Here is a 27,877-nt window from a genome sequence, read left to right as displayed (position 1 = left end):
ACAAAGTTTGTTTCAAAAGGAATTTATTGATTGATCAAATTAGATTAAATATCCCCAAAATATCCCCAACTGAGCAAGCCAAAGGCAACAGTGGCAAGGAACCGAAAAACTTCATCAAGTGACCTAATGGTGTCCTAAAACTCCATCAGGTGACCTAATGGAGAAAAAAAAACCTTGGGAGAACCCAGGCTCAGTCGGGGGCCAGTTCTCCTCTGGCATTTATGAGCTAGAGGACGGATTGTAGTTTGATCTGTAGGATTATATGAATGCCTGGCTGAAGAGATGCGACTTTAATCTAGTTTTAAACTGGGAGAGCGAGTCTGAGCAACGAACAGTATCAGGAAGACTATTCCAGAGTTTTGGAGCCAAATGTGAAAATGCTCTCCCTCCTTTGGTGGTTCTGGATATCCTAGGTATGACCAAAAGCCTTGAATTTAGTGATCTTAAAGAGCGCGATGGATTATAGGGCGATAGAAGATCCATTAAATAGACGGGAGCTAAGCCGTTTAGGGCTTTATAAGTCAGTAGCAATACCTTATAATTAATACGGAGCTTTATAGGTAACCAATGTGTAATGTTTCCTGTCCTGTGTTTCCCTTGTCTTGTGTGCACTTTTGTTATTTCCTGTTCTGTGTCATGTTTTGTAGTCCTTTGTAGTTTTTCTTGCTTATTAGTTCTCCCAGGTGTTTCTAATTAGCCACACCCCCTTGTTATCTTGTTTAGCTTGTTTGTCTGTGTATTTAAACCTCTGTGCTTCAGTTGTTGGTTGTCGGTCATTGTTTAATGTACTGTTACCTGTTCTTGTCCTGAGTTCCGTGTTCCGCCTGGATTACCTGTTTGTTTCATTAAATGTATGCTTGCACTTGGATTCTCTCTCTGCTTCATCCTTGCCGCAGCGTGACAGAACGACCGACCAAACGATGAATCCAGCAGCATTAAATGAGTCTCTTCGCGTCATGCCTGCAAAGCCTGAGTCTCTTCACATCATGCCTGCAAAGCCTGAGTCTCTTCGCGTCATGCCTGATTTTCACAGCCTGACCCGGGAGTTTGCTGGACAGATCGCGGCCTTGGCCCTGGATAGCCTCGATCTGTTCCAGTACACCTGGGGATTTGTTCCTCTAGCTGCCTCTTGCTCTCTGGGTGACGAGGCAATTAAGGTGTGTTACCGGCTGGGGGCTAGGGAGGTTGACCCGAGGGAGCTCCCCGATCTCTCCGGTCTGGATTGGAGAGAGGCACTCTCCAGATGTCTGGAGAGCTTCCTCCCGTGGCACGCAAGGTCAACACCTGATCTTCACGTCCCGTCCAGTTCAGCCGCATCTTCGCCGCCGCTGGTCCCGTCAAGCTCAGAGTGCACTTCTGCTGATCCAGAGACTGTTCACGTCGCTTCTGCCGATCCAGAGACTGTTCACGTCGCTTCTGCCGATCCAGAGACTGTTCACGTCGCTTCTGCCGATCCAGAGACCGTTCACGTCGCTTCTGCCGATCCAGAGACTGTTCACGTCGCTTCTGCCGATCCAGAGACCGTTCACGTCGCTTCTGCCGATCCAGAGACTGTTCACGTCGCTTCTGCTGATCCAGAGCTTCACGCCAGTCCAGGCAAGCCTGCACTTCACGCCAGCCCAGAGTCTCCTTCGCCGCTGGTCTCGCCCAGCTCAGAGTCCTCTTCATCGCTGGTTCCGCCCAGCTCAGAGCTCTCTTCGCCGCTGGTTCCGCCCAGCTCAGAGCCTTCTTCGCCGCTGGATCTGCCCAGCACAAAGCCCTCTTCGCTGGATCTGCCCAGCACAGAGCCCTCACCGCTGGATCTGCCCAGCACAGAGCCCTCACCGCTGGATCTGCCCAGCACAGAGCCCTCACCGCTGGATCTGCCCAGCACAGAGCCCTCACCGCTGGATCTGCCCAGCACAGAGCCCTCACCGCTGGATCTGCCCAGCACAGAGCCCTCACCGCTGGATCTGCCCAGCACAGAGCCCTCACCGCTGGATCTGCCCAGCACAGAGCCCTCACCGCTGGATCTGCCCAGCACAGAGCCCTCACCGCTGGATCTGCCCAGCACAGAGCTCTCTTCGCTGCCCAGCACAGAGCTCTCTTCGCTGCCCAGCACAGAGCTCTCATCGCTGCCCAGCACAGAGCTCTCATCGCTGCCCAGCTCTAAACCTTCTTCACCGCTGGTCCTGCCCAGCTCAAAGCCCTCTTCGCCGCTGGTCCTGCCCAGCTCAAAGCCCTCTTCATCGCTGGTCCAGGACTCTTTACCGGGGAGCCTCCCCAAGAAAATTTTGGGGGGGGGGCAATACACCTCCGGACCAGCCCGATCCGCCCTGGCCGCCTGAAGGTTCGTGGCCGCCCGAAGGGTCTTCTCCGCCGTGGCCGCCCAAAGGGTCTTCACCGCCGTGGCCACCCGAAGGGTCTTCACCGCCGTGGCCACCCGAAGGGTCTTCACCGCCGTGGCCACCCAAAGGGTCTTCACCGCCGTGGTCGCCCAAGGGGTCTTCACCGCCGTGGCCACCCGAAGGGTCTTCTCCGCCGTGGCCGCCCGAAGGGTCTTCACCGCCGTGGTCGCCCAAGGGGTCTTCACCGCCGTGGTCGCCCAAGGGGTCTTCACCGCCGTGGTCGCCCAAGGGGTCTTCACCGCCGTGGCCGCCCGAAGGTTCTTCACCGCCGTGGCCGCCCGAGGGGTCTTCGGACAAGATGGCCGACTCCACGCCTGTGTCTTCGGACAAGAGGGCCGACTCCACGCCTGTGTCTTCGGACAAGATGGCCGACTCCACGCCTTTGTCTTCGGACAAGATGGCCAACTCCACGCCTGTGTCTTCGGACAAGATGGCCGACTCCACGCCTGTGTCTTCGGACAAGATGGCCGAAACCACGCCTGTGTCTTCGGACAAGATGGCCGAAACCACGCCTGTGTCTTCGGACAAGATGGTCTCCTCTGAGCCGGTGTCTGTTCCTGTGCCATGGTCGCCTGAAGGGTCGTCTCCTCCCTGGCCGCCTGAAGGGTCGCCTCCACCCTGGCCGCCTGCACAGCCTGTTCCGCCCTGGCCGCCTGCACAGCCTGCTCCGCCCTGGTCGCCTGCACAGCCTGCTCCGCCCTGGTCGCCTGCACAGCCTGCTCCGCCCTGGTCGCCTGCACAGCCTGCTCCGCCCTGGTCACCTGCACAGCCTGCTCCGCCCTGGCCTTCTGCCCTGCCGGAGTTTTCAGGCCCTCTTCCGCTCCACGGGCCTGGCCCCCCGTCCCGCCCCCGAACCCGCCTGAGACCCACCACCCTCCTGGACTTTTATTTTCTGAGGAGTGTCTGGAATCCACTCCTTAGGTGGGGGGCTATGTAATGTTTCCTGTCCTGTGTTTCCCTTGTCTTGTGTGCACTTTTGTTATTTCCTGTTCTGTGTCATGTTTTGTAGTCCTTTGTAGTTTTTCTTGCTTATTAGTTCTCCCAGGTGTTTCTAATTAGCCACACCCCCTTGTTATCTTTGTTTAGCTTGTTTGTCTGTGTATTTAAACCTCTGTGCTTCAGTTGTTGGTTGTCGGTCGTTGTTTAATGTACTGTTACCTGTTCTTGTCCTGAGTTCCGTGTTCCGCCTGGATTACCTGTTTGTTTCATTAAATGTATGCTTGCACTTGGATTCTCTCTCTGCTTCATCCTTGCCGCAGCGTGACACAATGCAGTGATGATAAAATCGGTGTTATATTATCATATTTTCTTGATCTCGTAAGAACTCTAGCGGCGGCATTTTGGACTAACTGTAGCTTGTTTATTGAGGATGCAGGACAACCAGCTAATAAAACATTACAGTAATCCAGTCTCGAGGTCATGAATGCATGAACTAACTTTTCTGCATCAGAAACTGATAGCATATTACGTAGCTTAGCAATGTTTCTAAGGTGGAAAAAGGCTGTTTTTGTAACATATGAAATATGATTTTCAAAAGACAGGTTGCAATCGAGTATAACACCCAGGTCTTTTACTGTAGAGGATAAAGTAACAGGACATCATATGATGTTAAAGTTGTATTGTGCGAGGTTTTGTGGGCGGTTTTTTGAACCGATAAGTATTACCTCTGTCTTGTCTGGATTTAATAAAAGAAAATTACGCGTCATCCAATCTTTTATATCTTTAACACACTCTGTCAATTTGGAAAATTTAGCGTTTTCATCCGGCCGTGATGAAATATATATTTGAGTGTCATCAGCATAACAATGGAAACTAATTCCATGTTTCCTTATAATATTTCCAAGTGGCATCATATATATTGAAAATAACAGAGGGCCTAATACAGATCCCTGCGGCACTCCATAGTTTACTGGAGTTATGATCGATTTTTCTCCATTTAAATAGACAAAATGGTAGCGGTCAGATAGGTATGATTTGAACCAGCTTAGTGCTTGTCCTTGTACACCAGTATAATTTTGTAGTCGATCTAAGAGTAATGTATGATCTATAGTATCGAACGCAGCACTAAGATCAAGTAAAACTAGTATTGAGATACAGCCTTGGTCAGAAGCTAAAAGTAAATCATTTGTGATTTTAACGAGCGCAGTTTCAGTGCTATGATGCGGTCTGAATCCAGACTGAAACTTTTCATAGATATCATTTTGTTGTAAGAAAGAGCCCAGTTGAGCAGACACCACTTTTTCTAATAGTTTAGACATAAATGGAAGATTTATGTGAGTGTTTGTGAAGAGTGTTTGTGAAGAAGAGTGTTTGTGAAGAAGAGTGTTTGTGAAGAGTGTTTGTGAAGAGTGTTTGTAAAGAGTGTTTGTAATGTGTTAGTGGAGTGTTTGTAAAGTTTGTAAAGAGTGTTTGTGAAGAGTGTTTGTGAAGAGTGTTTGTGAAGAGTGTTTGTAAAGAGTGTTTGTGAAGAGAGTTTGTGAAGAGTGTTTGTAAAGAGTGTTTGTAAAGAGTGTTTGTGAAGAAGAGTGTTTGTAAAGAGTGTTTGTAAAGTGTGTTTGTGAAGAAGAGTGTTTGTGAAGAGTGTTTGTAAAGAGTGTTTGTGAAGAGAGTTTGTGAAGAGTGTTTGTAAAGAGTGTTTGTGAAGAAGAGTGTTTGTAAAGAGTGTTTGTGAAGAAGAGTGTTTGTGAAGAGTGTTTGTAAAGAGTGTTTGTAAAGAGTGTTTGTAAAGAGTGTTTGTAAAGTGTTTGTGAAGAAGAGTGTTTGTGAAGAGTGTTTGTGAAGAGTGTTTGTGAAGAAGAGTGTTTGTGAAGAGTGTTTGTAAAGAGTGTTTGTAAAGAGTGTTTGTAATGTGTTAGTGGAGTGTTTGTAAAGAGTGTTTGTAAAGAGTGTTTGTGAAGAGTGTTTGTAAAGAGTGTTTGTGAAGAGTGTTTGTGAAGAGTGTTTGTAAAGAGTGTTTGTAAAGAGTGTTTGTGAACAGTGTTTGTGAAGTGTGTTTTTAAAGAGTGTTTGTGAAGAGTGTTTGTGAAGAGTGTTTGTGAAGTGTGTTTGTAAAGAGTGTTTGTGAAGAGTGTTTGTGAAGTGTGTTTGTAAAGAGTAAGTGTGTTTGTAAAGAGTGTTTGTGAAGAAGGAAGGAAGGAAGGTCAATATTAAATAATGTGAAGAGTAAGTGTGTTTGTAAAGAGTGTTTGTGAAGAGTGTTTGTTTCCTCACCTTCTCCACTGCAAACGTTCTGATCACGTATTCGGACAGAAGTTGTGTTTCGATGAGCGTGACCTTGATGTCTCTGTAGATCTCGGTGTCGTCAGGCCAGTATTTACAGCACTTCACCTGAGACACAGAAACAGCCTGTGATCAGAGCTCAGGTTGGAGTCCGGCTCGCAACCTCATCAAGCCACTTCTACTACATTTATACTGTATTTTATAACTGATCAAATATGGCAAGTTTTGTATTTTATTTATTTATGTAATGTTTATAATATCATGTTTATTTAAAATGAGAATGACTTTATTGTCATTGCACAATGAACTTGCAATACATAAATTAAATATTAGATATTTTAGAAATATTAGAGAACTCCGTATTAAATGTCAGTATGAACCAGATTTTACACACAGTGGTGATTCAAAGTGCTTTGCATAAAAACGATTTAAAAAAGTTAGATATTTCACACCTTAATCATTACTTTTCATAGTTAATTAAACATTTAAAGAATTTTTTACAAACGAGTTTTGTCATGAGAATAATTAAATTAAAATATGGTCATATGGTACTAGTTACAATTAATTATTTGGAGTTTCTTATAAAAAAAAAAATAAAAATAAAAAAAAGGTAATTTTTTAGCTTTAATTAATGTGAGTTCACACAACTTACTCATTTTCAAGAGTATTTGAGAACATTCTAAAGTATTTTTTTTTTTTACAAACAAGCAGAATAATTAAATTAAAATAATTTAAATTCAAATGTGTCTTAAAAGTGTTTTGATAAAATAAAAATAAAATAAAAATGCCATTTAGGTATTTTTATCCCTTTAATTAATTAATTAATCCCTTTAGTTCACACACCTAACTAATTATTTCTATATTCGTGATATCAGCTAATAAATATTAAATACAAAAATAAAGATATAAAACAACTGAAGCTGTAGATATAATTAAAATTAAATTAAATGAATGCGTTAAAAGGGAGATACAAGGAAAAGTTGATGTGTAGTGCGATCAGTTTTGGTATGAAAAGATATTAGATTTCTACGCTTTCTGAAGAACATGTCAATGATGCATTAATGATCATATGGACATGAAGAATTCATCGGTGTACGCTTGAATCCTCAGAAACGCTGGAGCGAAGTGTCGTGTCTGACCTTTCGTCAGTGCGATCGAGCTCAGTTTCAAATGTCACCTGATCACATTAAGTGAAAGCTTAAGCAGAGGCTCGTGATTAACAGATGTATTGATCCAGAACTCTCCGGCTAACAGATCAATACGCCGAGGATCATGAGAGAATGATGGACTCGTCCTCGACAGCATTAGCTCTCACTGATTCCCTCATCCACTGCTTTATCACTTACAACATCTGTAACCATAGCAACACAGGTGTCTGCGGTAACCAGGGTAACCGCAGGTAAACGATATTAATAGGTGTGTATGTTTCTGAGAAACACTTACAGCATTTGCAACCGTTTCATTTCATAACTCTAAAATGTCAAGTGATGTAACCATCTCATAAAAGCAGGTAGAAATTGGTTCACCTCAATAACAAAATAAAATAAAACACAACAAAATGAAATGATAAAATAAATTAAATGAAATAGAATAGAATAAAATAAAAACACAACACAACATAAAACAAAATGAAATGAAATAAAATAGAATAAAATAAAACACAACAATTTTTTTAATAAAATTAAATAAAATAGAATAAAATAAAACAACATAAAATGAAATAAAATGAAATAAAATGAAATAAAATGAAATAAAATAGAATAAAATAAAACAACACAACACAACACAACACAAAATAAAATAAAACAACGCAAAAGTTTTAAAAAATAAAATAAAATAATATGAATACAATAAAATAATAAAATAAAATAAAATGAAAAAAAAGAATAGAATAAAATAAAACAACGTAAAGTAAAATAAAATAATAAAATAGGATAAAATAAAATAAAATGAAATAGAATAGAATAGAATAGAATAGAATAAAATAAAATAAAATAAAACAACACAACACAACACAACACAACAACACAACACAACACAAAATAAAATAGAATAAAATAAAACAACGCAAAAAAATTAAAATAATAAAATGAAATGAAATGAAATGAAATAGAATAGAATAAAATAAAACAAAACAACACAACACAACACAACACAACACAACACAACACAAAACAAAACAAAATAAAATATATACAAAACAACAAAATTTAAAAAAAGCCAGTTAGATATCACACACCTAACACATTATTTTCAGAGGCGTTTTTTAAAGTATTTCTATCTAGTATTAAAGTTAATAGTAAATAATAGTTTTGATTGATTATTTAATGCATCTTTAAAAGAAAACAAATATAATCATTAAACTCCAAAGCCACTGAGCTGGACGATGACAATTGATGTACTTTACACAGTTATTGAGCCGAACTGAATCAACACTGAACTGATTTCAACTGAATAATGACTGTGAAAAAATGACTTTACTGTATAAAGCGCTGTAGAAATAAAGCTGACTGAAAATTCGCATCCCAAGTCAATAAACCTGCACTTCATTAATCAACACCTGGAATGTCTGTCAACCAATCAGAATGAAGAAGTCAACCAATAGTCTTTTACAGCATAGAGCGGCATAGAGGTTTCCTCGTCTCCTGACGACTGTCGAATCTCTCAGGGATATAATTCACACATTAATGTTCTCATTCACACATTACACACGGATAAATGAGTTCTGCACTTCCAGATGTGACATCGATACCCGGACCGGATCAGAAGACGTCTGGAATGATCTTCAGCGTCAACTCCATTACAGTGCGTCCAACAAAACCTTGTTATGTGGCAACATAATCCAGTCAGCAGAGAAACACCAGCACTAATAACTCTCACACTCTTTCCAATCCAATAGTGCACGAATAAACATACGCACAACTTATATGACAACATGATTACAAAACTCACAGAGAGAGAGAGAGCGAGAGAGAGAGAGAGAGAGAGACGGTATGGAAAACACTGGGAATTGTAACACTTTGAGTGCGGAAATTCAATTTTCTCCACCATCATTAAAGTGGGAATGTGATTGGAGACACACAGTGACTCCATCTGCAGATCCTCTGGGATTATATGACGGAAAAAAACATTGCATTATTTCAGAAATTAGGATGGATTCTGTGTGTCTGCATGTGTTGGTCTTAATGGTGTTTCTTACAGCATTATTACATTAAAATATAGAAATGTATCACACTCTAAAAAATGCAGGGTTGTTTTAACCCAAATTTGGGTCAAATATGGACGAACCCAGCCGTTGGGTTACATTTTTTATTACGTTTTTTTTTACGGTTGGATTCGTTCATATTTGATCCATATTTGGGTTAAAACAACCCTGCACTTTTTTTAGAGTGCAGTACAAACTTTGAATGCTGTCTGTCCTAAACTTTTATAATCTGAAGGTTATGCAGCATTAAGCATAAAAACATTAGGGTTTGAAAGCTAGACATACAGACTACCATTCAAAAAGTTTGGGGTCAGTACGATTTTTTAAAAAGAAATTATATTTGTATTGATCAAGGACACATTCAATTTATCAAAAACGGTCACATTTTGCCAAGAAGAACCAGTTTTATTAGTATTTAGCTTGAGCAAATTGCACAAGATCCAGTATTTGATCTCCTCTAAACAGTCCAAGAAAAGGAAGAAGAAAGAAGAGTAGAATTAGGCTTGGAGGACAAATAAGAGTGTTATCCACATAGCAGTGGAAATTAATACCAAATTTCCTAAAAATATGATCATGGTAATAGGTAGATAATAAAAGAGGACCCAAGACAGAGCCTTGAGGAACACCAGTGGTAACAGATACGATCTGAAATGTTTGATTTAGTTCGATCAGAGAAATAGGATCTAAATCAAGTGAGAGGGACACCAGTAATACCAATAGAGATTGATAGACAGACAGATTTTTAGATTCTAAAGGTTATGCAGCAATAAGCATAAAAACATTAGGATTTGAAAGCTAGACAGACAGACTACCATTCAAAAGTTTGGGGTCAGTATGATAAAAAAAAAAAAAAAAGATACTTGTATTGATCACATTTACATTTATTAATTTAGCTGACGCTTTTGTCCAAAGCGACTTACAATTGCTATATATGTCAGAGGTCGCACGCCTCTGGAGCAACTAGGGGTTAAGTGTCTTGCTCAGGGACACATTGGTGTCTCACAGTGGATTCGAACCCGGGTCTCTCACACCAAAGGCATGTGTCTTATCCATTGCGCCACCACCCCTGTCAAGGATGCATTAAATTGATCAAAAGCAGTAGAGCATTGAAACAAGCTTTGACCAAGTGAATGGGAAGTGGGAAGGCAGGAAGGAAGGAAGGGAAGAAGGGAAGAAGGAAGGAAGGGAGGGAGGACGGAAGGAAGGAAGGAAGGAAGGAAGGGAAGAAGGGAGGAAGGAAGGAAGGAAGGAAGAGAGGAAGGGAAGAAGGGAAGAAGGAAGGGAGGAAGGAAGGAAGGAAGGGAGGGAGGGAGGAAGGGAGGAAGGAAGGGAGGAGGGAAGGAAGGGAGGAGGGAAGGAAGGAAGGGAGGAAGGGAGGAATGAAGGAAGGAAGGAAGGAAGGAAAGAAGGAAGGAAGGGAAGAAGGGAGAAAGGGAGAAAGGGAGGGAGGAAGGAGGAAGGAAGGAAGGAAGGAAGGAAGGGAAGAAGGGAGTGAGGAAGGAAGGAAGGAAGTGAGGAAGGGAGTAAGGAAGGAAGGAAGGAAGGAAGGAAGGAAGGAAGGGAGGAAGGAAGGAAGGAAGGGAGGAAGGGAAGAAGGAAGGAAGGAAGAAAGGGAGGAAGGAAGAAAGAAAGGAATGAAGGAAGTAAGTAAGGAATGAAGTTAGGAAGGGAGGAAGGAAGGAAGGAAGGGAGGAAGGAAGGGAAGAAGGAAGGAAGGAAGAAAGGGAGGAAGGAAGGAAGAAAGTAAGGAATGAATGAATGAAGGGAGGGAGGACGGATGGAAGGAAGGAAATAAGGAAGGGAGGAAGGGAGGAAGGAAGGAAGGAAGTAAAGAAGGAAGGGAGGGAGGACGGACGGAAGGAAGGAAAGAAATAAGGAAGGGAGGAAGGAGGAATGAAGTTAGGAAGGAAGAAAGGGAGGGAGGAAGAAAGGAAGGAAGGAAGGAAGGAAGAAAGGGAGGAAGGAAGGAAGGATGGAAGGAAGGAAGGAAGGGAGGAAGGAAATAAGGAAGGAAGGAAGGAAGGAAGGAAGGGACGAAGGAAGGAAGGGAGGAAGGAAGGAAGGGAGGAAGGAGGAATGAAGTTAGGAAGGAAGAAAGGGAGTGAGGAAGCGAGGAAGGAAGGAAGGAAGAAAGGGAGGAAGGAAGGAAGGAAGGAAGGAAGGAAGAAAGGAAGGGAGGAAGGAAGGGAGGGGGAGGGAGGAAGGAAGGAAGGAAATAAGGAAGGAAGGAAGGGAGGGAGGAAGGAAGGGAGGAAGAAAGGAAGAAAGGAAGGATGGAAGGAAGGAAATAAGGAAGGAAGGAAGGGAGGAAGGAAGGAAGGAAGGAGGAAGGAATGAAGGAAGGAAGGGAGGAAGGAAGGGAGGGAGGAAGGGAAGAAGAATGGGAGGAAGGAGGAAGGAAGGAAGGAATGAAGGAAGTAAAGAAGGAAGGGAGGGAGGGAGGGAGGGAGGACGGAAGGAAGGAAGGGAGGGAGGAAGGGAGGAAGGGAGGAAGGAAGGAAGGAAGGAAGGAAGGGAGGGAGGGAGGAAGGGAGGAAGGAAGGAAGGAAGGAAGGAAGGAAGGGAGGAAGGAGGAATGAAGTTAGGAAGGAAGAAAGGGAGGGAGGAAGAAAGGAAGGAAGGAAGGAAGTGAGGAAGGGAGGAAGTAAGGAAGGAAGGAAGGAAGGGAGGAAGGAAGGAAGGAAGGAAGGGAAGAAGGGAGTGAGGAAGGAAGGAAGGAAGTGAGGAAGGGAGTAAGGAAGGAAGGAAGGAAGGGAGGAAGGAAGGAAGGAAGGGAGGAAGGGAAGAAGGAAGGAAGGAAGGAAGAAAGGGAGGAAGGAAGAAAGAAAGGAATGAAGGAAGTAAGTAAGGAATGAAGTTAGGAAGGGAGGAAGGAAGGAAGGAAGGAGGAAGGAAGGAAGGAAGGGAGGAAGGAAGGGAAGAAGGAAGGAAGGAAGAAAGGGAGGAAGGAAGGAAGAAAGTAAGGAATGAATGAATGAAGGAAGGAAGGAAGGAAGGAATGAAGTTAGGAAGGGAGGAAGAATGGGAGGAAGGGAGGAAGAATGGGAGGAAGGAAGGAAGGAAGGAAGGAAGGAAGTAAAGAAGGAAGGGAGGGAGGACGGACGGAAGGAAGGAAATAAGGAAGGGAGGAAGGGAGGAAGGAAGGAAGGAAGGAAGTAAAGAAGGAAGGGAGGGAGGACGGACGGAAGGAAGGAAGGAAATAAGGAAGGGAGGAAGGAGGAATGAAGTTAGGAAGGAAGAAAGGGAGGGAGGAAGAAAGGAAGGAAGGAAGGAAGAAAGGGAGGAAGGAAGGATGGAAGGAAGGAAGGAAGGAAGGAAGGGAGGAAGGAAATAAGGAAGGAAGGAAGGAAGGAAGGGACGAAGGAAGGAAGGGAGGGAGGAAGGAAGGAAGGGAGGAAGGAGGAATGAAGTTAGGAAGGAAGAAAGGGAGTGAGGAAGCGAGGAAGGAAGGAAGGAAGAAAGGGAGGAAGGAAGGAAGGAAGGAAGGAAGAAAGGAAGGGAGGAAGGAAGGAAGGGAGGGGGGAGGGAGGAAGGAAGGAAATAAGGAAGGAAGGAAGGAAGGAAGGAAGGAAGGGAGGGAGGAAGGAAGGGAGGAAGAAAGGAAGAAAGGAAGGATGGAAGGAAGGAAATAAGGAAGGAAGGAAGGGAGGAAGGAAAGGAGGGAGGAAGAAAGGAAGGAAGTAAGAAAGGGAGGAAGGAAGGGAGTAAGGAAGGAAGGAATGAAGTTAGGAAGGAAGGAAGGGAGGGAGGAAGGAAGGGAGGAAGAAAGGAAGAAAGGAAGGATGGAAGGAAGGAAATAAGGAAGGAAGGAAGGGAGGAAGGAAAGGAGGGAGGAAGAAAGGAAGGAAGTAAGAAAGGGAGGAAGGAAGGGAGTAAGGAAGGAAGGAAGGAAGGATGGAAGGAAGGAAGGGAGGGAGGAAGGAAGGAAGGAAGGAAGGAAGGAAGGGAGGGAGGAAGGAAGGAAGGAAGGAAGGAAGGAAGGAAGTAAGGAAGGGAGGGAGGGAGGGAGGAAGGAAGGATGGACAGATAGACTTGTCTCTGTGTTTTGTCTTCAGCAAAACTATTTAATTCATCAGGACACAAACCTGCTCTCTCTCTCTCTCTCCTCCCCCCCCCCCCCCCCTCTCTCTCTCTCTCCCTCCCTCTCTCCGCCCTGTAGCGTTCATCTAATCTTCCACAGATCTCCCAGAATGCCCCTGAGTTGCGCGTGGACACAGATGTGTGTTTATGGGTGTCCGTGGGGAAGCCGCCGCCCACATTAGATGAGGCTCGTATAACACACGCCCGCGGCTCCACTCATCTGTTCATCTGTTCATCTCTCAAACGCTCGGATGCTTTACACAAACATGGATTACTAGGATTAACAAATGTATTGATTTTATTCCACTTTATAATATCTGATTTTAGATGCTCATCTTTTAGTATTTAATTTTTTGGGAAGAAAACTTCAGCAAAACTCGACTGTAAATCAGAGAGCTGTCAGACGGTCCGATCCAGGCGTGACTCTCGATGTAAAGATGAAGTTTGTTCTGAACTGATGCAGTTCTACTTTTAAACATGTTGAACTTTAACAATAATTAAATTAACTGTTATAATGTCTATAAATAAGCTGATTTCTTTATAAATGAGTCTGTTTACAAGATCTTTCAGACTATTCAATGTTGAAATATGTAGATGCATTGACAGCATTACATAAATGTTTTATTATTGGATGGATGGATGGATAGATAGATTTCTATCACACGTTTCTCAGTCTGTCTGATAATGAGATCCATTGATTAGTTTCTGGCCAGTTCACATTGATGAAGCCCAGAACACATCATTTACTCAGCAAGTGATCCTGAGGGAGTCGATCTGAACTCTAGACACACACACACACACACACACACACACACACACACACACACACACACACACACACACACACACACACACACACACACACACACACACACACACACACACACACACACACACACACACACACACTCACCCTGCCAACTTCCACCAGGTTGGTCACCATGACGATGGTTGCCGTGTTCTCCTGCCACACCATCCTCCAGAAGTCAATGGCGGTCTCCTGCATCGGTCCTGCGGAAAACACACACACAATCAGAACATTTATCAGTGGTAATGCCTCACAAAAATGTTTCCACATGTTACCCAACTGTTTTCAACACTGATAATAATCATAAATGTATCTTGAGCATCAAATCATCATATTAGAATGATTTGTGAAGGATCATGTGACACTGAAGACTGGAGTAATGATGCTGAAAATTCAGCTTTGATCACAGGAATAAATTACACTTTATTATATATTCACATAGAAAACTGATGATTTACATTACAATAATATTTCACTGTTCTTACAGAAATTTGGATCAAATAAACAAATTCAAGCACATTGAGCTGTAGTGTATATTGTCAAGAACACTGATCATTTATTATCTTTATGTCAAGCGTCACGGAACCCAAATCTGAAGATAAGAGCAGAAACGAGCTCTTTCTCTCATTCACACTCTGTTCAAGCGTCTACATGTTCATCAGTTTGTAACGGTAACCGCGTGTTTCTCGCGGCTCAAATGTCTTCCCTGCTCCCACACTGATGCCCACGAGCCTCTGGGGATGATGGGAATGATGGGAGGCGAGCAGGACATCTGCTGAGTGGGTCTGTAATGCCAGAACACACACACTCGTCTGCAGCGTTTACCAGCAGCGCATGCTAAAACACACCACATGAAGGGAACAGAGAACTCACTGAGAACCCTGTAAGAACTCAGTGAGAACTCAGTGAGAACCCTGTGAGAACTCAGTAAGAACTCAGTGAGAACTCAGTTACCCCTTTTCCACCAACAAGAACCGGGTGCTGGTTCAGAGCTAGAGCTATTGCCAGTTCGGAGTTGGTTCGACTGACGAACCGGTTTGCGTTTCCACCGGCCAGAGAGCCACAACAGAGCTATATCTTACGTCACTGCATACGTATCATGTTGCCCAGCAAAGCTAGTGCGGCAGCGCCAAACACAAACACACCAGACTTGTTCGAGATGCATCGGCTTCTCGCAGAACGATCAGCACATGAAATCAAAGCACTGCGAAAGCGATCAAAAAGCACAAGGAGTCGTATGATCTCCAAACACTCCCGCAGCTCTGATCGGTCCACGCTGCTCCGATGCATCTCGAATAAGGCATCAACAATAATAGACGTTGCGTTACTATGGATGCTCATGGGTTTGCAAAAATAAATCGGCATCCAAACACGGCGAATCCAACGCGTTCGTGCAGCTCGCCGTAACTTACATAGACGGATATTATAATCGAGCTGCTATTAGCTCGACTAGCTGCTATTTAAAAATGGCGGTCACAAGTTTCTCTTCAGTCTTGTTGGCCACGGTAACCCCGCCCCCAGCCTCTGACGCAAGCGGTTCTTTCTTGGCTCCGTTCTAGACCCTGCAATGATTTGGTGCTACTTAAGAACCAGTTTTACTGGTTCGGAGCTGGTGCTTTGGCGGTGGGAAAACAAAGAACCGATTTGAAACTAGGCTCTGGCTCCGAACCAGCACCAGCTCTGCCTTGGTGGAAAAGGGGTAAGTGAGAACCCTGTAAGAACTCAGTGAGAACTCAGTAAGAACCCTGTGAGAACTCAGTGAGAACCCTGTAAGAACTCAGTGAGAACACAGTGAGAACCCTGTAAGAACTCAGTTACCCCTTTTCCACCAACAAGAACCGGGTGCTGGTTCAGAGCTAGAGCTATTGCCAGTTCGGAGTTGGTTCGACTGACGAGCTTACTAAGAACCGGTTTGCGTTTCCACCGGCCAGAGAGCCACAACAGAGCTATATATTACGTCACTGCATACGTATCATGTTGCCCAGCAACGCTAGTCCGGCAGCGCCAAACACAAACACACCAGACTTGTTCGAGATGCATCGGCTTCTCGCAGAACGATCAGCACATGAAATCAAAGCACTGCGAAAGCGATCAAAAAGCACAAGGAGTCGTATGATCTCCAAACACTCCCGCAGCTCTGATCGGTCCACGCTGCTCCGATGCATCTCGAACAAGACATCAACAATAATAGACGTTGCGTTACTATGGATGCTCATGGGTTTGCGAAAATAAATCGGCATCCAAACACGGCGAATCCAACGCGTTCGTGCAGCTCGCCGTAACTTACATAGACGGATATTATAATCGAGCTGCTATTAGCGCGACTAGCTGCTATTTAAAAATGGCGGTCACAAGTTTCCCTTCAGTCTTGTTGGCCACGGTAACCCCGCCCCCAGCCTCTGACGCAAGCGGTTCTTTCTTGGCTCCGTTCTAGACCCTGCAATGATTTGGTGCTACTTAAGAACCAGTTTTTCTGGTTCGGAGCTGGTGCTTTGGCGGTGGAAAAACAAAGAACCGATTTGAAACTAGGCTCTAGCTCCGAACCAGCACCAGCTCTGCCTTGGTGGAAAAGGGGTAAGTGAGAACTCAGTGAGAACACAGTGAGAACCCTGTGAGAACTCAGTGAGAACCCTGTAAGAACTCAGTGAGAACCCTGTGAGAACTCAGTAAGAACCCTGTGAGAACTCAGTGAGAACCCTGTAAGAACACAGTGAGAACCCTGTAAGAACTCAGTGAGAACCCTGTAAGAACTCAGTGAGAACACAGTGAGAACCCTGTAAGAACTCAGTGAGAACACAGTGAGAACACAGTGAGAACCCTGTGAGAACTCAGTGAGAACCCTGTAAGAACTCAGTGAGAACCCAGTGAGAACTCAGTGAGAACCCTGTAAGAACTCAGTGAGAACTCAGTTACCCCTTTTCCACCAACAAGAACCGGGTGCTGGTTCAGAGCTAGAGCTATTGCCAGTTCGGAGTTGGTTCGACTGACGAGCTTACTAAGAACCGGTTTGCGTTTCCACCGGCCAGAGAGCCACAACAGAGCTATATCTTACGTCACTGCATACGTATCACGTTGCCCAGCAACGCTAGTACGGCAGCGCCAAACACAAACACACCAGACTTGTTCGAGATGCATCGGCTTCTCGCAGAACGATCAGCACATGAAATCAAAGCGATCAAAAAGCACAAGGAGTCGTATGATCTCCAAACACTCCCGCAGCTCTGATCGGTCCACGCTGCTCCGATGCATCTCGAACAAGGCATCAACAATAATAGACGTTGCGTTACTATGGATGCTCATGGGTTTGCGAAAATAAATCGGCATCCAAACACGGCGAATCCAACGCGTTCGTGCAGCTCGCCGTAACTTACATAGACGGATATTATAATCGAGCTGCTATTAGCTCGACTAGCTGCTATTTAAAAATGGCGGTCACAAGTTTCTCTTCAGTCTTGTTGGCCACGGTAACCCCGCCCCCAGCCTCTGACGCAAGCGGTTCTTTCTTGGCTCCGTTCTAGACCCTGCAATGATTTGGTGCTACTTAAGAACCAGTTTTTCTGGTTCGGAGCTGGTGCTTTGGCGGTGGAAAAACAAAGAACCGATTTGAAACTAGGCTCTAGCTCCGAACCAGCACCAGCTCTGCCTTGGTGGAAAAGGGGTAAGTGAGAACTCAGTGAGAACACAGTGAGAACCCTGTGAGAACTCAGTGAGAACCCTGTAAGAACTCAGTGAGAACCCTGTGAGAACTCAGTAAGAACCCTGTGAGAACTCAGTGAGAACCCTGTAAGAACACAGTGAGAACCCTGTAAGAACTCAGTGAGAACCCTGTAAGAACTCAGTGAGAACACAGTGAGAACCCTGTAAGAACTCAGTGAGAACACAGTGAGAACACAGTGAGAACCCTGTGAGAACTCAGTGAGAACCCTGTAAGAACTCAGTGAGAACCCAGTGAGAACTCAGTGAGAACCCTGTAAGAACTCAGTGAGAACTCAGTTACCCCTTTTCCACCAACAAGAACCGGGTGCTGGTTCAGAGCTAGAGCTATTGCCAGTTCGGAGTTGGTTCGACTGACGAGCTTACTAAGAACCGGTTTGCGTTTCCACCGGCCAGAGAGCCACAACAGAGCTATATCTTACGTCACTGCATACGTATCACGTTGCCCAGCAACGCTAGTACGGCAGCGCCAAACACAAACACACCAGACTTGTTCGAGATGCATCGGCTTCTCGCAGAACGATCAGCACATGAAATCAAAGCGATCAAAAAGCACAAGGAGTCGTATGATCTCCAAACACTCCCGCAGCTCTGATCGGTCCACGCTGCTCCGATGCATCTCGAACAAGGCATCAACAATAATAGACGTTGCGTTACTATGGATGCTCATGGGTTTGCGAAAATAAATCGGCATCCAAACACGGCGAATCCAACGCGTTCGTGCAGCTCGCCGTAACTTACATAGACGGATATTATAATCGAGCTGCTATTAGCTCGACTAGCTGCTATTTAAAAATGGCGGTCACAAGTTTCTCTTCAGTCTTGTTGGCCACGGTAACCCCGCCCCCAGCCTCTGACGCAAGCGGTTCTTTCTTGGCTCCGTTCTAGACCCTGCAATGATTTGGTGCTACTTAAGAACCAGTTTTACTGGTTCGGAGCTGGTGCTTTGGCGGTGGAAAAACAAAGAACCGATTTGAAACTAGGCTCTGGCTCCGAACCAGCACCAGTTCTGCCTTGGTGGAAAAGGGGTAAGTGAGAACACAGTGAGAACCCTGTGAGAACTCAGTGAGAACCCTGTAAGAACTCAGTGAGAACCCTGTGAGAACTCAGTAAGAACCCTGTGAGAACTCAGTAAGAACCCTGTGAGAACTCAGTGAGAACCCTGTAAGAACTCAGTGAGAACACAGTGAGAACCCTGTAAGAACTCAGTGAGAACTCAGTGAGAACCCTGTGAGAACTCAGTGAGAACCCTGTGAGAACACAGTGAGAACCCTGTGAGAACTCAGTGAGAACACAGTGAGAACCCTGTGAGAACTCAGTGAGAACCCTGTGAGAACTCAGAGAGAACTGAGTAAATTCTCTGTGAGATGATCATGAGAACTGAGTGAGAACCCCCTGTGAGCTTCAGAGGAGCGAACAGAACCGATTCCTGACGGAGAACCGCTAGAGGAGCGTCTGAGCCGACCGAGGACAGCGCCACCTACTGACCAACACATCTCACATGATGTTTAAATAGTCCTACTGGAAGACAAGACAAAAATACTGGCAAAAAACGCACGCACGCACACATACACACTCACTCACTCAGTCGCTCACTCACGCACACACACACACACACACACACACACACACACACACACACACACACACACACACACACACACACACACACACACACACACACACACACACACACACACACACACACACACAATGACAAATGACACACATCTCAAATGATGTTTAGATACTCGTACTGGAAAACACAACAAAAACACTGAGGAAGAACATCAGTGAAAAATAAGACCTGATATTATCAGATTGTAATATTATCAGATCAGACTGATAACAATAACTAAAAACACTAATAATAAAGCAATAACAGCAGGTGCTTCTCTGAGACTTTTACACACACCACCCTCATAATGACCAACAGCGAACGCTCGACGTGCACCTGGTGCTTCATTCCCCCAATATCTTTAACTGCAAATTTCCAGGAAAAACAAATGTGCTACAAAAACTTCCTGGAGAAGTTTCAGCAAAAAAGGAAAGAAAAAAAAACAAAACAAGAGAAAACTTTATGCTGAAGTCTGAAGATTCTGCCAAAAAGGGGGAAAAACTGCACACACATCCGTATCACAAACTTCAGCTGTCAAGAGATGCTGACAGTCATTTCTGGAAACCCACTATTTTTCATCTGATGTGTGTGTGTGTGTGTGTGTGTGTGTGTCTGTGCTGCTGAATTCTCCTACAACCAGCATAATATAAAACCCACTGATAGACAAAGTCTCTGTGTGCTCATTAATATTACATGGTAGTGACACACACACAAACACACACACACACACACACACACACACACACACACACACACACACACACACACACACACTTAGTAAAATACCAAACATAATTTGAGGAATCATTCATGTCTGGAGCACAAAGACTGCATTACACATGTAAAACATGTTCTTCCTAACAATAAGAACACAAATAAACTTAATTCAAATTGAAAACGTCTCAGGTTACGACTGTAACTTATGTTCCCTGAGAACAGGGAACGAGACACTGCGTCAAGCGCTAGGGGAACGCCTCAGCATGACTGACAACTTAAACATTGTATAATCACGACAATCGTATTGGCCGGCGTTAGCCATGACGTCAACCTCTAGCGCGACCCGGAAGTATAAAAGAGAACCTAGAGAACATGTCATCCTCTTCTTCATCTGAAGGGACTGTGCAAGCAGACCAGACGCATGGTGACGAGACGCAGTGCGAGTTCCCTGTTCTCAGGGAACAAGGTTACAGTCGTAACCAGAGACGTTCCCTTTCGAAAGGGAACTTGCACTGCGTCAGAGCGCTAGGGGAACGATCTACCCACGCTGCCATGCTGAGGGGATGCTTTAGCAACTATGGCTGTTACAAACACAAACACATTTAACTCAAAGTCAGAACCCCGTACTACTTACACGTCAGGCTGTCAGTAGCACTACTCCCTACGGCCACTGCCCGAGCTTCATGCTAAGCGAGGGAGTAACTTCGTGCTTTCACACGAAGGACTTGACCCAGAGCCAGCTCAAGGGCATGGATACCACAGCCCGACTTTAGAGGGGGGTTCCTTTAAGGGACTTCGGCCCAGAGCCTATGGGACCTAGCCTGCTACTTTCGGGGGGGACCAGTGTCAACCCCCACACCAGGGAGGCTATCATGCTTAATGCTGAAGCCAACAACCTGTTTAGGTTTTTCATTACTCAACCACAGTCTCGAGTCAGAGATGATCGCTCCTCCGCAGTGCTATGGGAAGCGGAGTCCTCAGCAGGATGACTCTAAGAGCAGAGGAGGCCTGCCACACTTACACCAACGTGGTCTCTAGAGCTTATTCTCATAGTGTCAAAAATTCATAGTGCAGAGTTCAGACAGTGAAGGGCCTAAGAACAACTCTCCGTTATTGAGAGAGCCCTTTTTCTGTACTGCATGGAGGCCTCAGCAGGATGACTCTCGAAGGAGAGGAGGCCTAACACATGCTAGAGGACAGATACAGTGCTCAGGGAGCGAGGGGGCCTAAACCGCTCTCCTTTAGAGAGAGAGACTGCTCCTCCATCTGTCCCTGAGAGGCTGCTCGCCTGGAGGCCTCAGCAAGATGACTCTAAAGGAAGAGGGGCCTGCCAGACTCACCACAGATCTATTGGACACCGAGGTTTCCAAAACGTCAACACAGAGCTCAGGGAGCGACAGGTCTAAGAGCTACTCATGATATGAGGAAGAACCCCTTTTCACGCTCTACCGAGCTGCTTTGGCCAGCAGGCATGTCACCCTGTAGCCCAAGACTGGTTGCCCACTGAAGCAAAGCAGGGTTGAGCCTGGTTAGTACCTGGATGGGAGATCTCTCCTGAGGAAACCAGGTTGCTGGAAGAAGTGTTAGAAAGGCCAGCAGGGGTTGCTCACCCTGTGGTCTGTGTGGGTCCTAATGCCCCAGTGTAGTGACGGGGACACTATACTGCCAAAGAGCACCGTCCTTCGGATGAGACGTTAAACCGAGGTCCTGACTCTCTGTGGTCATTAAAAATCCCAGGATGTCCTTCGAAAAAGACTAGGAAAAAAGATTTCCCCAGCATCCTGGCCAAATTTGCCCAGTGGCCTCTGTCCATCATGGCCTCCTAATCATCCCCATGTACTCATTGGCTTTATCACTCTTGTCTCCTCTCCACCAATAAGCTGGTGTGTGGTGGGCGTTCTGGCGCAATATGGCTGCCGTCGCATCATCGGTGGTGGTTGAGGAGATCCCCCCTTCTATGTAAAGCGGTTTGAGTAAAGAGAAAAGCGCTATATAAATGTAATGAATTATTTATATATGGAGGCCTGCCATACTCAAGTCTTAAACTAGGTTTCTATTTGTGATAAAACAACTATGTTAGATAAATCCAGCTCAGAGCTAGCCTGGCTAACGTCAGACCTCGTCTCATTGAGACGTGGTCTGGGAACCACATGTTAATTTTCTCGTATTTGAGGCGTGGTTTACGAATGCCCAGAGCCGTTTATTGGACGCTACGAATGTCTATCAAATGCGCCTGTACGTAGCTCATAGCCAATCGTTTCAATTATACCAGATGACGTATGTAGAATGACAGAAATTTGACGAGGAAGAAGACGAAATAAACTTGCGTCCTAAACTACTTAGAACATTATCTAAGGCTGCATCGAAAGGTAACTTTGCGTCTGATGCCATTTTAGATCCATAGATATAAACAAACTGATTCGGTGTGTCACATAGACGTCGTCATCGTCTTGTTGCTCCCTCCCCGTTCTGTGATTGGTTCCCTTTTTGAGGGGAAAATCTAGTCCATGGTGTCCAGGCTGCCTAGCAGCGTGAGTAAAATCGCGCTGCGCTCAAGGCAGCATGGGTAAACCCAGGCTAGCTCAGAGCCGAGAGGCGAAGCCATTTAAGAGAGTGACCCCTTATCTACCTCTACCTGCAGCAGGGCCGGGCTGCCTGCTAACTTATAGACACTCTGTCAAGGCCTCAACAGATAACTCTTTGGAGTGAGAGGAAGCCTAACCACGCCTCTAACCCCACAGGGAGGCACTCATATCATAGTGATATGCTTATGTACTCTCCAATATTAGGAGTGCTTATCCAATATTTGGATATGCTTATGTACTCTCCAATATTAGCCGACTTCAGATCTGGGCTACCAGAGACTCAGTGAACAAGTAGTGACAGAGCCCCTGTAGCAGACCGTCAGAATGGATTATCATCATCGGTCCAGCTCGTTGGGCCTGATGTTATAGGCGAAGGGGGAAAGAGGAAGAGGAGGGTGTGCACATTTTCTGCTTGTGCCAGGACGCTCACGTCTGACCTAAGCTACTTCCCTGACACCCGGCTTCTTCCTCCTGGACTCACGCCGCCTCGTTGACCTACTCCTGCCAGGAGGAGGGGCACGAGCGGCAACTGAGTCCCACTGGCCCCGCCTGCGATCCTCAGAACGAGACGGGCCAGGACCCCCAGGCTGTCTGGGTGTGGGCCCGGACAGGCGCAGTATGCAAGATTTATATGTTGCTGAGCGCACCTTCGCCTCCCTGAACCCTCCGACCACCACCTCAACAGAGGTCCCGAAAAGCTCAGAGGGTGAAACTGGGGCATCGAGGAGAAAAGCCTTCTCTTTCTCCCCGATGCCTGCCAAGTTCACCCACAGATGCCTCTCCGTGGCCACCATGGCCGCCAACGAGCGTCCGATTGCGGCAGCCGTCTGTTTGGTGGCCGAGAGAGCCAGGTCTGTGGTGCGGCGCAACTCAGCCACCGCGCCTGGGGTTAAACCCTGACCCTGGTCCCGGTCCCTCAGCAGGTCAGCCTGGCACGCCTGCAACACTGCCATTGTATTCCTCGCATTCTCGTCACCTGCCGACAAGTGTGAGAGATTCACTCCTCTCTCAAACCCGTCGGCGAACTCCCTCTGAGATCCCCACGATCTGAGTCTCCTCTCGGCCTCGGCGCGAGCAGGACCCGAACTGAGGGGCAAAGATGACTGTCCCTCCTCCCTCAAGAAGAGAGACAGACGAGAACGGAGCATTGAGAAACGCTCACAGTTTGTGCACTCCATCCCCTCAAGGACCGAGTGCGCGTGCTCTTCACCCAGACAAAGCACACATAGGTTGTGAGTGTCACCAGGTGTGAGAAACCTCTCTCACGGATCGGCACACTTCCTAAAGCGCTAGTTTCCAGCCTTAATCGTAACTCACAGTGTTAGTGAAACAGTCCCTGAAGACGAAAAGAGGAAGACATGACCCCTTTTATACTTCCTGGTCGCGCTAGAGGATGACGTCATGGCTGACGCCAGCCAATACGATTGTCATGATTATACAGTGTTTCAGTCATCAGTCACGCTGAGGCGTTCCCCTAGCGCTCTGACGCAGTGTCTCGTTCCCTTTCGAAAGGGAACAAAAGTATTGTTCTGACTCCATTGACAGATATTTGTTCTTATTTTAAGCACAAACTCAATTCCTTTTAATGCATTTTTGACTTAATATCTTCAGTAATTTCGCTTCTTCTCCAGTAAATGTATCTTGATTTAAGAATGTTTAGATATTTGTGCTGGAAAACGAGACAGAAACACTGAGGAGGAAATTAATGTAGTTCTTCATGCTGGAGGTTTGAGCACTAATGAATGAGGGAGAGTTAATGTTGATTTACTCATTTCTGCTGGTTTTCCTACATTGATCTAATGACTGTGAACTCAAGCTGCTACTGAGAGTCCAGAGCTGCACTTACTGCCAGTGTGTGTGTGTGTGTGTGTGTGTGTGTGTGTGTGATGTTCTCTGCTGAGACCTGGAGATGCAGCTGTCAGTCCAGTTGAGCTTCTCTCTCTCTCTCTCTCTCTCTCACACACACACACACACACACACACACACACACACACACACACACACACACACACACACACACACACACACACACACACACACACACACACACAATAACTGTTAAAATTAACATTAAGACCAATAAATGCTGTTATTGTTGGCTAATGTATTAAACTGATCCTATCGCTCTCATTAACATCTGCTGTTTTCCACACCTCATATAAAGTCACTCTTCCTTTAACGGCTCATATTTAGCATTATTTCAGTGTCTCTCTCAGCAGAAGTGGAAGCTTTTCTTCTCATCGAGGAAAGTGATGGTCTTTTATCCAGTCAGATCTCTCTACAGTGACAGCGCTCATACATTATTCTCTTGCAAGAGCACAGAGGTAAAACTCTCCCGGTTTCTCCCTGAGCGTCTCACACTCGACCCCGAGACTCGGGACCGGTTCTGATCCCGCGATTCACTCACAGAAACACTGAGTCTGTCTCTCGAGTCGAGCTCAGAACGAAGAGGATGAATTATGAATTATGCATCGGGCCTGAAGTTCAGGTCCTGTCGACTCTCAATCCGTCTAAACCGATCCTTCGCTAAACCTGTTACTGCCTCACATTTACAGATAAAACACGTTTAATGAAGTCGTGATGGAGAGATCGAGGGAATTCTGTGTGTATTTCCACCAAACAAATATGAAGCAGCACAAGTGATGATCCTTCAGTTAATCATTCTAACATGATGATTTGATGCACAAGAAACATTTATGATTATTATCAATGTTGAAAACCAATTGAAAATATGTTGAAACATTTTTGTGATTCATTACCATTCAAACATTTGGATTAAGAAAGAAAAACAAATGATCAAAAGTGACATTAAAGACATTTATAACGTTACAAAGATTCTATTTCAAATAAATGCTGTTCTTTTGATCTTTCGATTCATCAAAGAATCCTGGAAAATAAACTGTATCAGTTTAACTGTTTTCAACACTGATAATAATCATAAATGTTTCTTGAGTATCAAATCCTCATATTAGAATGATTTGTGAAGGATCATGTGACACTGAAGACTGGAGTAATGATGAGCTTTGGTCACAGGAATAAATTACACTTTACTATATATTCACATAGAAAACTGATGATTTACATTACAATAATATTTCACAATCTTTACTGTATTAATAAACCAAATAAATGCAGCTTCGGTGAGCAGAAGAGACTACTTTCAAAAACATTTTAAAACTTTTTTATCAAAACTTTTTGATATTAATATTCTGCTATGGAAGCTTGTTTCCGCCACAGAATAAAAAATAAAAAAGGTAATTGCGACTTTTCATCTCAAAAGTCTTTTTTTTTTCTTCTTAGAATAGGACTTTATATCTCACACTTCAGAGAAAAGATGTCAGAATTGCGAGGCATAAAGTTGCACTTGCGAGAAATAAAGTCAGAATTGCGAGATATAAAAGACGCAATGATCTTTTTAAATGTTTTATTCTGTGGTGGAAACAACCTTCCATATAATATAGATTTAATTGCATATCTACACAAATATACAGACATTTGATGAGAGTGTGTTAGTATGCAGAGAAACACGCTTGGCCCTCGTGCATGTGTGTGTGTGTGTGTGTGTGTGTGTTTTAATTGAGACACAGAGGAGAGCAGCATGCGATGCTCTAATAAACAGGTAATTATGCAAATCCCCACACCACACCAGCAGATTGAGATGGCATCAGAGACACCTCACACACACACACACGCACACACACACACACACACACACACACACACACACACACACACACACACGCACACACACACACACACACACACACACACACACACACACACACACACACACACACACACACACACACACACACACACACACACACACACACACACACACACACACACACACACACGGCAGGCCAGATTAGACGAGTGTCAAACACACTTCTGTTAATCCATTTATTCAACATGCCACCCGTGTGCCGCCCACCTCAGCCAGACCTGATTAATCGCTCAGGAGACGTGAAGGGCACACACTCAATCTAACCAAATAAGACCCAGTGGACTCTGTGCATCTGCCTCCACACACACACACACACACACACACACACACACACACACACAGGTTTGTTCTGCAATACTTGTGAGGACATTCCATAGACGTAATGGTTTTTATACTGTACAAACTGTATATTCTGTCCCCTACACTAACCCTACCCCTAAACCTACCCGTCACACACACACACACACACACACACACACACACACACACACACACACACACACACACACACACACACACACACACACACACACACGGCTCTTACCTTGTGTAGCGATGTAGTGATTCGGCCTGTGATAACCCTGAAACACAGAATCACATGATCACATGACAATCTTCTGCTCTTTAGGATTGAAAGTCAAGTCAAGTTTATTTGTATAGCGCTTTTCACAATACAGATTGTATCAAAGCAGCTTCACAGTATTAAATTAAAATAATACAACAAAGTTTGTTACAAGAGGAATTTATTGATTGATAAAATTAGATTAAATATCCCCAAAATATCCCCAACTGAGCAAGCCAAAGGCAACAGTGGCAAGGAACCGAAAAACTCCATCAAGTGACCTAATGGTGTCCTAAAACTCCATCAGGTGACCTAATGGTGTCCTAAAACTCCATCAGGTGACCTAATGGTGTCCTAAAACTCCATCAGGTGACCTAATGGTGTCCTAAAACTCCATCAGGTGACCTAATGGTGTCCTAAAACTCCATCAGGTGACCTAATGGAGAAAAAAAACCTTGGGAGAACCCAGGCTCAGTCGGGGGCCAGTTCTCCTCTGGCATTTATGAGCTAGAGGCCGGATTGTAGTTTGATCTGTAGGATTATATGAATGCCTGGCTGAAGAGATGCGACTTTAATCTAGTTTTAAACTGGGAGAGCAAGTCTGAGCAACGAACAGTATCAGGAAGACTATTCCAGAGTTTTGGAGCCAAATGTGAAAATGCTCTCCCTCCTTTGGTGGTTCTGGATATCCTAGGTATGACCAAAAGCCTTGAATTTAGTGATCTTAAAGAGCGCGATGGATTATAGGGTGATAGAAGATCCGTTAAATAGACTGGAGCTAAGCCGTTTAGGGCTTTATAAGTCAGTAGCAATACCTTGTAATTAATACGGAGCTTTATAGGTAACCAATGCAGTGATGATAAAATCGGTGTTATATGATCATATTTTCTTGATCTAGTAAGAACTCTAGCGGCGGCATTTTGGACTAACTGTAGCTTGTTTATTGAGGATGCAGGACAACCAGCTAGTAAAGCATTACAGTAATCCAGTCTCGAGGTCATGAATGCATGAACTAACTTTTCTGCATCAGAAACTGATAGCATATTACGTAGCTTAGCAATGTTTCTAAGGTGGAAAAAGGCTGTTTTTGTAACATATGAAATATGATTTTCAAAAGACAGGTTGCAATCGAGTATAACACCCAGGTCTTTTACTGTAGAGGATAAAGTAACAGGACATCCTATGATGTTAAAGTTGTATTGTGCGAGGTTTTGTGGGCGGTTTTTTGAACCGATAAGTATTACCTCTGTCTTGT

At 44.8% G+C, this 27,877-nt stretch overlaps 1 protein-coding gene across 5 annotated transcripts in view; it reads right to left on the bottom strand.

Annotated features, from left to right (window-relative positions):
* Nucleotides 1-27,877, bottom strand: part of LOC309501029 (receptor-type tyrosine-protein phosphatase mu) — a 299,591-nt gene that overhangs the window by 33,275 nt on the left and 238,439 nt on the right. For all 5 annotated transcript variants that reach the window (XR_014206757.1, XR_014206758.1, XM_082172944.1 and 2 more), the window contains 3 exons: nucleotides 26,605-26,641; nucleotides 13,805-13,902; nucleotides 5,598-5,714 (listed from right to left, as the gene is read on the bottom strand). Coding sequence is in view for 3 of the 5 variants with exons in the window: in XM_082172944.1 (XP_082029070.1) it covers nucleotides 5,598-5,714; nucleotides 13,805-13,902; nucleotides 26,605-26,641 (252 nt within the window). In the remaining 2 variants the exon portion in view is untranslated. The remainder of the gene's footprint in view (nucleotides 1-5,597; nucleotides 5,715-13,804; nucleotides 13,903-26,604; nucleotides 26,642-27,877) is intronic.

This window comes from Leuciscus leuciscus, assembly GCF_965113295.1.
Source record: "Leuciscus leuciscus genome assembly, chromosome: 6".
NCBI classification, from domain to species: domain Eukaryota; kingdom Metazoa; phylum Chordata; class Actinopteri; order Cypriniformes; family Leuciscidae; genus Leuciscus; species Leuciscus leuciscus.
Note: the sequence above shows the minus strand (reverse complement) of the source record. Positions and strands in the feature narration are given on the sequence as shown.